Here is a 12979-nt window from a genome sequence, read left to right on the forward strand (position 1 = left end):
GAATGTACCCACCAAGTGTCCAGCTGAGATTATCTGTTCAGGCTGTTGGCTGCTCCATGGTTCTTCCTTGGAAACACCCAGTTCAGGTTTGAGTTTGGGAGCAGAAATCCAACATACAGTCCCCAGTCTCCCATCCAGCCCCTGAGTGTTCCTTTAGTACTCCAACTACCCTGTTTTGTAAACAAATCCTGTGCTTGTAAACAAATCATAAAAAAGCTGGAGGGCACAGAGCAAACACGTGGCCCCTGTTGGCACTTCTCTCCTCATAGAGAGAGAGAGAAAAGCCTCTCCAAGGCTCTTTCCTTGGCATTTGTGTCTTCTGAGTCAGCTCAGTATCTGAGAGAGAGGCAAGAGAGTTGTTTTGAGGCCTTTGCACCTGCCATGTTGCTGTGCTTATCCAAACAGGGAGAGCTTGGACCACAGCTGAAATAACAGCCCGGCGCAATTCGGGATTTTTGACGTCCTTCTTGTGTTTACAGCATCCCACCCCTCCTCTCTCCAACTGCAGAGCCAGGCAGGAATTCTCTTCATTATGTTCTGCCGTGCTTCTCATGCCATTTTTATTAAAAAAAGGCCAAGCAAGGGGAGCATATGTGTGAGAGGAGAGAAGAAGAAGAAAACAGTTGTATTTGTGCAGTCAATAGCAATGAGAGGGAAAGAATGGAAGTTGGGGAGCAGATCTGTTTGGCTTGTCCTAAAGTGACCTTGTCCCCCTGGCTCACTCTTTATCATTTTTGGAGCACCTGAGGATAGTGAAGCCTGTGAACACCATGATGTTAGTGGATATTTGGGGTAATTCAGGACCTCTGGAACTGGCACTTACGGAGGCTGTGAGCAGCATGTGGGGACAGACTGGACAGCTCCAGGCTGGGTCTGACAGGGCAAGGGATGGTGTACACCTTCAGCTCTTCTGTTTGTGGTCGTAACCCAGTCCACCCTGGCAGCTGATCTAAAGCATTGCAACGAGGGAAGATGTGGGGTTGATGTTTGCTGCCAGCAGATTTCCTGTTTTGCTCAGAAAGGCTTCCTTACTAGAGGAGAAGAGAGAAGGTGACAGTGTTAGAGGGAAACAGGGCTGTCACCAGCAGACCAGGGCTCATTCTGGGCTGCAGAGAGATGGCAAGGAAATGTCATCTTTTGTCTCAAGTGTTTGGTGGCTGTTTAAGGCCAAAAACAGATGGGTCCTTCATGAGGACACTTCAGGTATAGAATTTGCCTGTTTCACACAACACTGGCTGTGACAGCCGTAATTTAATTGGGGATGCTTAAACCTGTGTCGTCTTGTCCTTAAATAAGAGGAACACTGTCTGCTTTCATTGCTGTCTGACAATTTGTCTTTTCAGAGGGCAGAAGCTGGGATCAGCAGAAGCCTTAAGGATATTTTCAATTCTGTTGGAAACGAGTCTTTGCTGGATAAGAAACACTCCTGGTGTTATTTGTAGTAGGAAAAACATATATGCCATGGTAGTAGGAAAAGAGACATAGGATGTTTGCTTTCCTCAGTGCTTTCACTGCATCTCAGGTGTGTCCTCAGATGCTGAAACCCTACAGCATACATAGAGCAGATTGGTTGGGGCAGTGTCAGCCCTTGCAGGTCTGCTGGAAATCAAGGGGATGAGTGTTTCTTCAGTAAATTCAGTGTTCCTTTAAACCCACCTTCGTCTGAGTAAAAAACAACTTCCCACAGGTATAACTTTTCCCATTAAGTTTTCCAGGAACACTCAAACTGAGAGCAGAGGTCCCTTGCCTGGCAGGGAGAGAGAGAGAGAGAAAGATTAACTCCACTGCCCAGCCTCCCCAGTAAAAACAGGAAAAGAATTAGAGGGTTCTGTATTCCTGACCCTGGATCACTTGCCACAACAGACAGGAAAGTTGCCCTGGTGGTATTTCACACGGCACATCCTAATTCCCCCTCTAAGCAGAGGGCTTGAGTCATTGCTTTTTAATAAGGCTGCCTCCCCACAGGCGGAAGCTGCAGCGATCAATGAGGCTTACGCTTACTCAGTTCTAGAGAAGGTCATTAAAAGACCATAGATATACATTTGAAGTGTGTTTGTTCACATCCTTGATGTTAAAGATGTTTTCTTCTCTCTCACTTCCTTAAGTTGCATCTCACACAGCCGCTGTGTGCTGGGTCCTGCCCGTCAGGGGAGTGGAAAGTGTCCCTTGTTGCTGTCACTGTGCCACCAGCTCCCAGGGCAGGTGGGAGAGGAAATAAATGGTCAAAAAATCACACTTTTATCACCACTTGGAGCACAGCTTGTCTTGCTGGCATCTCTAGATACAGTCTGACCTATCAACCTTGGTGTCCTGTAGCTATAGAGAGGGAATAAACCCTTCCACTCCCTGTTTTTGCATTCCTCCCTCCCTCACTATGGGACTGGATTACTGCCTGGGGTATTGCACATATCATCCCTTTAGCAGCTATATTTCTCCAAAATGTGGGCACTGTGAAGGAATGCTGAAACTCCCCGATGCTGCCAATATGACACATTTAGCAGTTCAGGAGGATATAAGTATCTCACGTTCCAGTTGTTGAATCGTGAAATGCCGCATGCATCTCAGTCAGCTTTTTGTCACACCTTGTGTCAGGCCAGGATTAGCTGAAAGCATGATGGCTTCAGTTTTGAGTTTCTGAGGTGTTTTTTTGATGTTCCAGTCCAGCCACATCTCCAGCTCTGCCTGTGTGGTGCTGAAGAGCCCCTCTGGAGCAGACATCCCATTTCTGAGCTCCTCTGGGCACAGCTGGTTTGTTGGTGCTGCCCTGGGTGTCACACCCTGGGGCTCCCCTGCTGTTACCCAGGGCAGGGAAAACTGTGAAGCTTCAGGTTGCTCAGAAGGGGATTTGGGATGTGGATGAGGAGGATTGGCTCTTCTGGGGACCTGCCATTGCTCTACAGGGACCACATGTCTCCAGGCATTTGTCTTCCCTTTCTTTGTATTTTAACCTAAGACAAGGATATTGGGGTATCATGAGCATAAATAACTTAATAGCCCTTATTTTCTACCCAAACTGCAGAGGAGTAAGGGGAACCAGACTGTGCAAACAATGTGTAAGAGATTCTGTTCACCTTCTTTGTGGAGAATAAATGGGTTAGGTTTGGTTAAGTTTTTTTTTTTTTAAATTTGAAGGGTCATTTGCCTGTCACAACACAAAGTTCCAAGAGCATTCCATCTTTGAGCAGGTTGCAGTTGGATATCTCCCCTCCCTGATGTGCAGCAGGTGACAGGGTTAGAGCACAGCCCAGTGCCCCAAAGCCAGCAGCCAGTGTACTCCATACAAACTTTTCCATGGTTAATCCATACAATTAAATCGGCCAGAGTTCTCCCCACCTAATAACTTTCATTTCCAATTTTCTGTCTCATTCACCCATGTACACATTCATCTCCAGCAACCTCATAATTCATAACCACCACATTCTCTCTTGTGCTTGATTTGATTCCAGGTTTTCCTCCACTGTATTCTGCAAACTTCTGAACAGGTGTGAGCTTTTCCTGTTGTCCCTTTGCTTACATGTGCACACAAATTCTTCCCTCCAGTAAAACCCATGTGCAAAGCACACTCACTGCTCTTGGCCTGCCTCATCACCTGGAGGTATTGGTGGAAATCACACCAAAAATCAGACTCTGCAAACTCCTATTTTACACTCAGGACCACAATCTCAGTGCATCAGAAAGCAGCATGGCCTTATTTATTTTGCAGCTGCCCCAACTATTCATTTGTTACCATTTTCAAAAATTGAATTTTTTTTTTGTGGTTAGCTGATCCCCAGTGACAAAATCCACATTTCTGCCAGTGTCCTTGTTAATCTTACATATTTTACAAATAGTTTTGAGACAGAACTTGAGAAATAACTGCTCTTTAATAATCAAAGCTTGGCTCTGCTTTGATTTCATCAGTATATATGAAAACCTCCCATCTTAGTAAGTGGATTTATCTGGGAGTGAAATCTAGAGGAAAACCCTCATTATTTTACTACAGTGTGTGTTTGGCCACTTTACTCACTTCCTATAATTTTTTTCTCCCCCAGAAATACAGTTGCTTTAAACAAGCCCCAAGGGACAGAAGTTTGAAACTTTTCACTTTGATTGAATAAACAGTCTTACCAATATCTGGGTAGACATCTCCCCAGCCTGTAGGTAATGAAGATACTGTTTGTGCTACACGAACTCTCAAATTTAGCTAATAGGAGCCACGGGCTGTTGCTGACAGGAATCAGGTGCAGAAGGAATGAGAAAGCCAGTTCTGTTTTCCTTCCACCAAGTTGCACTCCCATTCCACTGCCATGTGCAGTAACAAAGAGTCAGATCCCAGTGCTCTTGGCGTGCAATTCATTCAATGCCAGTTTTTTTTTTTTTTTGCAGGCACAGTACCCATGAGAAACAGCTTTGTTGTAAAATATAATGTGGGATATTGGAGTTTAAGTCATGCTTGTTAATTTAATGAATGTTGTAAGGAGATACTTATTTCATGAACCTGAAGATTTCAGTAACTCATTGATATCCACTTCAATGGCTTTGCTGCTCTGCGTAGTAGATTTATCTCCTCGTAGTACACACTTCATTAGTAGATGCTTTTTGACCAAGTTCCTGTGACAAAAAGCCATGTATATTGCTGTCAGTAATTGGGGCAATGTGAGCACAGTGAGCAGAGGACTGGCAGGCCTGGGGAAGAGCTGGGTTGCCTTTCCTGCTCTGCAATTAACCTGATTGATGACTTTGAGCAAATCATTTCGCCTTGGCCACTCCATGGCTTTACAAATCGGCACAATGAGGACAACAAATGAGTTTCTTTGAGGAAGGTTTTGAGTCTTCATAGTGTAAAAGACATTGTGAAAGAGCTAAACATTTTTATTAGGATTATTTTATTCCCATATTACATATGAAAAATATTATTCCTCATTTACAGATGCACAGGTTTTAGGTAATTATGGCTTTGCATAAATATGTAACAGTTTGCTAATTCTTTTTGTGAATGTTTCAGTGCTAATACCCTGATCCTGTGCTGTGGTGTGGATCCTATTTTTTGCTCTGGAAGAAACCAACTTTTTAACTCTTCTGTTTTAATGCTCATATCTGATGTGGATAACTTATTTGTCCATCACTGAAACATCCTCAGCTTACACTAATCCAGGCTCCAGGTGCTGTTGGATTGAGCTCAAGGCTGCTCAGGAAATAATGAGTATTTATAATAATAATGAATAACAGGGTATTTTAAATTCCTTAAATGAACAGACTTGCTGGTAGTGCTGTCCTTGACGTGGAACAGAAGTGTCCAAGGCTGAACACAGTGAGGCACAGGGCTGGTTCCTCAGGTGTTGAAATACTGTTGACTGTTGGGGGTGCTCTCAGTGTTTGCCACTGCTCATGGTGAGGGTTGGCACTGCCACGTGTCACTGCAATGCCATCTCTGCAGCAGGTGGAGATGTAAGCAGCACCTCACCAAAATAATGGTTTCCATCAGGAAATGGTTTAGCCATCAGGTGGTCAAGAGCTGCACCTATTTCAGAGTTGTGCATAAATCAAGCATAGACAAAGGTAGTGCTGATTGTGCTCACAAAAAGAAGACACCCAACCAAAAATTAATCCCATCAAAACAAGGTAGGAACGCCAGGAGGAGCTGATTGAGCTATACCTTGCTTTTTTGGCAGCCAAACCCCCTCCAGTCCCTCTTTCTCTGCCCTTTGCTGCTGCTGCTGCCTTTGTTGTGTGAAAATGACTGCCTTTCCTTTTGTCTGGCAGGGAGCTGAGCGACGGGAGCACGTACAGATACCAGGTGGTCGTTGTGTCCGGGATGGAGGAGAGCGAGCCGTCCCCTGCCCTCGTTTATATCTCTGGGAGTGGATACTGTGGAGATGGGATTATCCAAATGTAAGTCTGGAGCGAGCAAACAGATAAATCTGGGCACATCTCCTCAGCCAGAGTCTGAGGCTAGGAAGGAATTGATGACCTCTGGTGTCTCCTTAGGTTAGGCTGGCTCTCATCTGTAGATAATGACTCACATGCTTGATGATTACCGGGATGATGACATTTAATTGTACCGTGGGCCCTTCTCTCCTGGCACCAGGAGATACAGACAGAGATACAGATAATGGAGTCCAGACAGCAGGATCGATAGGCAAGGACGCTCTGTGCTGTTTATGCTGTTTCCCTGTGTATCTGTATCTTTATACATGGATGTGACATTTCCTGCACAGACCTGGAGCTGGAAAAACTCACACAGCCTTCCACGCTGCCCCATGTGTGTGGCAGCTGGGTAAAACCCTGCCACGTGCTGGGGCCAAGGTCCTGGTGCAACGCCTTGTTTGACTGACCACCAGAGCTGGGATGCATTTGGAAGTGATAGATTTGGCCTTGGAGGGAGAGTGCTGGGAATTGCATGTTCTCAATCAGCTCCCCTCTCTCAGCAGTCCCCAGGCCACTGAAAATGTAAAACAATCCTTCTCAACTATGTTAGAGTTTTTTCCTTTACTATGTTGGCCCTTAAGGCTGATGCTTCAAAGCTTCCTGGCATTAGGTAATTTAATTATTTAAACTATGGAAGTAACAACAAGCAAGTGCTTAATCCAGCCAGTATTATTTGCTTGAAATAATGCTGATCAGCAATCACACAGCACAACTCTGTCAGATGATATACCTGGCAGCAAATATTTGCAGGAAGAGGCCCAACAGGCAAGGAAAGCAAAGAAAACAATCAAACAACATATGAATCCAGGGCAATCCTGGAAAGAGAAGTGGAGAAAGACAGATTAATTTTGCTTTACATAACTTTTCTGCTACTGTTATGTTTGCACATTCCTCAAACTTCACTTGTGGCTTTGCAGCAAGTGTCAAACAATAGCTGAGCTGCCTCAGGAGCGAGCAGGAACCAGACTGTGTCACAGCTTGGTTGGTTGTGGCCCCACTTGCAGCTGTGGCAGCCCCTTTCTCATCTGGTTCCCACTCTTGTCCCCACACGCTGTCGCAGCCGTGCGGGTTGGCACTAGGCAGGGCTCCGTTCCCAACACCCCTTGCTCCCTGTTCACTGCTCTCCTCCGAGTTCTGCCACCTGGAATAGCCACACTCCAGGCTTTATGCCTTGTCATTCCCATGCTGGGGTCACGGTCTGGTCCTTCCAGATTTAATACAAAGAGTTTCAGAGATTCCTGATCTCTTTTTCCCCACCTGCTGAGCTACAGCCACACCAGCTATGAAGGAAGTTGCTCATATCCTCATCAGAGTACAGCAAGTGGTATCCACATGTGCAGCAGGGAACTGGCCAGGCAAGCCTGCGAACCAGGAATGATGAAAAGGAGGAAGCCAGGAGGCTCCCTTAAGGGAGAGGTGTTTTAGGGGTGGGCACACAAAGCTGCTGTATCTATCAGATATTGGGGCTTTGGGGTTCTTTAGAGGGGTTGCACAGACCATCGAGTTGATGCTACTTTGCCAGCTGACTGCTTTTTGCCTGCAGAGAACTGGGGGAAGAATGTGATGACATGAACAAGATAAACGGCGATGGCTGTTCCCTGTTCTGCCTGCAGGAGTTGTCCTTTAATTGCATCGGTAAGTCTGGCTCAGAGCCCTCAGACCCACGGTGGGCAGCAACCCAGTGCAGAGTGCAAGGGAAAAACCAGCAGCGCTCTCAGCATTTCCAGCTGAAGAGTTGTCATGGGAGAGAGAAAAAAGGTGGAATTTGTAGGTTTGAAAGGTGAACATATCTTCCCAGCTTCTGGTCATTTTGATGGGAAATTGGTTCTGCTGGCTTTGAAACAGCCCAGGACTTAGGGCTAAGTCAGCCATTGTGGGACTGATCCAAAGCCCATTGAAGTCAGTGGGTGGTTTTCCACTGGCTTCAATAGGCTTTAGATCTGACTACGTGAGAAGACATGAACTGATTTTTTCTGGTAAACAGGAGGAGGAGTGAAAGGGGAAGGGACTGAGACCAGAAGCAAGTCCAGCTGAGGTCACACCTCCTTTGAGTTGCAAATCAATATCTGAGGATCAAAGGTCTGGCTAATCCCCTTTTTCAGAGGTGAAAACTACTTAATCAGATTTCATTTGCAAGCCTGGTTTGCTCTGATTAGCAAAACCTGTAAGCACAATGGCCGGAAGATGCTCGAGCTATCGGGGCTGCAGTTTCGAGCTTTACATATTTATTAAACTCTCTAGGAATGCTGGGGACAGAGAAGGGAAATGGAGACCAATTTACACTGCACCTTCTGTGGAGCAGCCCCACGTTGTGGGGTTGCTTTTTCCACCCAGGGGTTTGTGAGTTCTGGGAAAGAACAAAACATGCAAAGCTTCAGGAACCAAAGTTAATGTTTATAAAGGGTCCGCTTTTTCTCCAGACATTTTATGAGATTCCTTATGTGGACTGCCCAAGCAAACACCCTGCCCCATGTAGTAATCCCATGCCTTCAGCTCAGGGCGTCAGTCCTCAGCAGATACTGTAACGTTTGCAAGTCTGAAATTTGCTCTTTTTGGCAATTTGACCATTATCTCTTGTGCCTGGAGCAGCGTAGAATGGACCTCACAGGCACCATGTTTCCCTTGGGTGGTAAACTGGGGACTGCTTGGCTCATCACAACAGCTACATTTTAACTTCAGCTTCCCACACTGGGAGTGAGACTTGAGGCCTGATTTGGTGATGTGCTTATTTACATATGTAAATAGTTCTATTGAAATCAGGGATATTTATGGCCGAGACTAATTGCGACAATTGGTGGTCTTGAAGTTACATTTGTGTTTCAAGTAACTTGCTGCCTTAGAGCCCCAAGCACTGCAAGATTTTAGTCATAATATTTTGAAAGTGGGATAAACACTTACGCAAATGTTTTGGGTTCCGCAGACATCAGGCGTGGTGTGAGGCCGGTTCCAGCAAGGCTTTGGGATGGTGCTGGATGGTTGTGTCTGTATCACCCTGCTCCACAGCAGGGCTGAATTCCTTGGTCCAGGTCTGCGCTTTGACCACATCCCAGCATTTCATTAGGACATGACCCAGGTCCTCCCCTGTGCCCATCAGTTTTCCAGGAAACCAGGTGATGTGGGCTGGAGCTGCAAATGCTCCAAATAAGTCCATGGACAGGAGTGAGAGTGGGGTGTCCCAAGCCTTGGACCACACAGTGGTGTTCTAGGGGTATGCAACACTCTGCTTTATGCCTTTTTATATAAAATCATGGGATCGGTTTTGTTGGGAAAACCTTTAAGATCACAGAGTCCGGTTGTGTCATCCACCCAACCATCATCCAACCATTCACCCCCCATCCAGCTCCAGGAGCAGCAACAGAGCTTCCTGAGAGTGTGGGACAGAACTGTCTGACAGCAGTCTGACTAGAAAATGAAGCAACTAAAACATACAGATTTTTCTACTCCATGACAGAGGAAGTGGGTTTTCAGATTTGCTTGTGTTGGAAAGGAGAGGGGAATTCCAGGGGCAAAAATAGTTGTTTGTTTGTCACGGGCTTTGGAAGGTTGTGGTTTGCACAGATCCTGGATTACAAAACAAATGATATCAAATTCCTTGTGAAATATTGAATATAGGGACTCAGATGAATCAAATTAGCTGAATCAAAGGGAAGGTGCAGGAACAGAGACCTTAAAAATGTTTGGTTGTGTGACTTTACAGTTGTGCTGGGGTGACTGCTGTGGTGGTGATGGGCTCAGTGTTTCTGCAGGGTCTGTGAGGGCAGCCCCAGTGCTGTTCTCAGGCAAACACTGCCTTCATGTCTCTAAGACAGGTTCAGAGGAGCTAATACCTGTGAAATACATCCTTTTGGCTCTTGTGGTAGCTGGACCACCATGAATTATGACCCCAAGAGCTAAGGAGACACGACCAGTTTGTCTCTCAGACAAATGAACACTGCTGATTTATATTCTGCTTGGTATATCAAGCATTAAAATCTCACCAGAAAATATAAAGATGTTGGGGAAGTGAGTGGCTATGCATATCACATAATAAATAATAGTAAAAAAAGAGCAGAAATTCAGCATTCTCCACAATCTAACAATATCACACCTACTCCTCTTCCTTAAGCTGAACAAAAGTCTTCTTTGACATTGGTGGGGTGTTTTCCTGGAAAATACAGAATTCTTGGGTGCCCATTTCAGGAGCACAGAAAAATAAGTGTAATTTATTTCCATGTTTACAAGGCTGACACATGTTATAATCCTGTAGAACAACAAGCAGTTATTTCAGAGAGTGTTATTTTTTCAGTGATGTTCTTGTTGTATTATGTAGCTCTTCAGAGCCCCGGGAATCACTCCCCTTCACCAAAGAATTCAGTGAGCCTCAAACACATGTTCAGAGGCTTTGTTGAATCGGGGGCCTCAGGGTTTGATCTTGCAAATGCTTTCTTCCAGGCATGTTTCTGAACTACCACAAGGCATTCTTTAGACTTCAGCAAATCTAACCACAACAGTGAATGCAATGCTTGTCACAAATTGTCTGCAGGATTGGGTCCCACGTGGCTGGAAAGAACTGCTAAACATTTTGTTTGCTAAAGACAGGGCTGAAGGGGCGTCGTGGGCGGGTTCCAGAGGAGGAGGTTTGATAGCAAAGCCCAAGTGGGCTCCTGCCTCCTAAAGCAGAGACCACGCAAGTCACCTCGCTTGGTGGAGAAAAATACAACAGAGCCTGCAAGCACCACCAGGCTTTAGATTCAGAGCCATGAATCACAGAATAATTTAGGTTCAGAGGAGTCTCTGGAGGTCTCTGGTCCAAGGAGGGCCAACTTCAAAGTTAGAGCCAGCTTCAAAGTTGGAGCATGTTGCTCAGGGTCATGTTCAGCTGCGTTCTGGATATTTCCAGGGATGGAGGCAGCCTGTTTGCAGGTGTCCCTTTGCCTCTCTCACTCCCTTTGCCTTTTAGGATCATGGGGTTTATGGGCTTTTTTAATTGGTCCAACTTTCCTTTGACTAAATGGCACAAGGCTCTCAAGACACTTTGCACTAGTGCCTGTAATAAAATTACACTTCTTTTTTATTGTTTTTGTCTTGCTTTTGTTTTTCCTCCTTCTTTCCTCTCTAATCAGATAACAGTGGATCAATCTGCTCTGCCAGGGAGGAGGGGCGCGGGGGAAGGAAGGAGGGAGGCAGGGAAGAAAACTGTGTGGTCTCACTGTCAGGCTGTCCTGGCCTTCTCCAAGCACAAAGCCGAGCAACAGAAAACAGAAAAGATTAATAGCATTTTCTTCCTGCAACATGCTGAAGAGCGACAGTGAGATTAATTAATTAATTAATGGAAGCATCTGGCAGTGCTCCGTTTTTTAAGTTCTGCAGCACTCTTGCCCTTCCCCATTGTCAAATTTATCATCTCTACCTTTTCTCCCCCCACCCACAGCCGCTTCCTGTAGCAGATTTTGCATATTTTTATCTTTTCCACACAGAATTTGGTCCCACGGGGAAAGTTTCACTTTGCCTTTTGATGGGAAGGAGACAGGTGATTCCAAGCCGTGTCGGTGTGACTGATGCACCCCTCTCCTACCCCTGGGCTGCTTTCCTTTCACCTTGCCCTGATCACTCCAGGGATAACAGATTTTTGCGGTTACCGCGGATCTCAGCCAAGTTCAACCCGACGTGTCCTGTGTAAAACAGACCCCATTTGTAAGAGTTATGACTCACAGTGGTGGGAACCCAGGGCTTAGCACTTGATCCATTCCCAGTGGAGTGCTGAGAAATGGGTGTTTGAGGCGCAGCTGAGCACCTTGTCCTTGGCGTGCACTCTCCCACACGCCAGCGCCGCACACCCAGATAGATGTGGGACATTGAAAAAGAGCCCGGCTTTCATTTGCATTCCTTTTGTGGAGTGGGATGTGCATTATGCATTGATTTAGCTCACCAGTGCTGAAGAAAGAGAAGGATATAATAAAAAAGATGCAGAGATCAATAAAAAAGGGAGGGAGGGGAAGAGAAAGTAATATGAAAAGAGATGAGTAAAGACTGATAGACACATTGAAACACAGCTGAGAAGTAGCTCCAGAACTTCTATCTCCCCTTAAGTTTGCCAGGTAATTTATAGGGGTTTCAGTCACATCTTATTGGTGCTATTATTGCTATACTTTATCTCCTTTGCTTATAAGGGACTCTTCGCTAAAGCCTTTTTACAGCAAAACAGGGCAGTGCTTCTACTGACTTCCAGATGGGAGTGGTCACCCTGAAGAATGGGAATGTTTCAGGTTAGACACACATCTCAGTGGTGTGTGGGATCAGGGCCTCAGGGATATAAAATACAAAGAAAAGACACAGAGCAGAGGCAAAGAGAAAATAAATATATCTAGCTCTTGAATTTACCACCAATTTCTGGCATGCTTGAAACATTAGTCACCAGTGGTTGTTCAGGGAGAAGTATGATTTTAATTTGACAATGATCCTTAAACACCTTTTCTTTTGCTCCTGCTTGCTCCCAAATGTTTTTCTGCTACCTTACAAATCTGGATCTGTCTTCCTCCTCCTCAGAGGCCTCTCCCTCCAGCTGTGAGCCTTACCTTTGTGGGAGCTCTATCCTTTACCTCTCCCATTATCCATAAATTAAGCATAGCACTTTCCCCTAATCTTATTGTTTGGTGGGCTGCATTGCATTCAGAGAAATGATTAATATTCATGAGCTTGCTATCTCTGTTTGGTGCATAATCCTCTGGGGAAATTGCAGTGTTAAATGAGTGACACAAACCTAATTTTATATGTCTTTTCTTTCCTTTCTTTCTTTTTCCTTTTTTCCCTTTCTGACAGAGAGTAATGTGCTTAAAATAAATTGATGGATGACCATCCATATTCATTGTGGGCATGCTTTGAGAGCTCTCCCATCCTCTCCCCCTCCCTTCCTCATACTACTGCACAGGAACACAGCTTTGGCTGCCCAAAGCCTGGCCCCATGCAGCAGCTAATGGTGATTTTGCCTTCTTTCACCAGCATTAAATAGGCCTTGGCTGACCCTGCCGAGGGCTTTCAGTAGAACAACAGCATGGGAGAAACAGAGCCACCTTGCAAGAGAAACTCAGCATCT

General features: G+C 45.5%; 1 protein-coding gene across 1 annotated transcript in view; it reads left to right on the forward strand.

Annotated features, from left to right (window-relative positions):
- Window positions 1-12979, forward strand: part of PAPPA (pappalysin 1) — a 174783-nt gene that overhangs the window by 85049 nt on the left and 76755 nt on the right. The window contains exons 8-9 of the mRNA XM_036393969.2: window positions 5743-5871; window positions 7451-7542. Coding sequence (XP_036249862.1) covers window positions 5743-5871; window positions 7451-7542 — 221 coding nt within the window. The remainder of the gene's footprint in view (window positions 1-5742; window positions 5872-7450; window positions 7543-12979) is intronic.

Source organism: Molothrus ater, chromosome 20, assembly GCF_012460135.2.
Source record: "Molothrus ater isolate BHLD 08-10-18 breed brown headed cowbird chromosome 20, BPBGC_Mater_1.1, whole genome shotgun sequence".
NCBI classification, from domain to species: Eukaryota; Metazoa; Chordata; class Aves; order Passeriformes; family Icteridae; genus Molothrus; species Molothrus ater.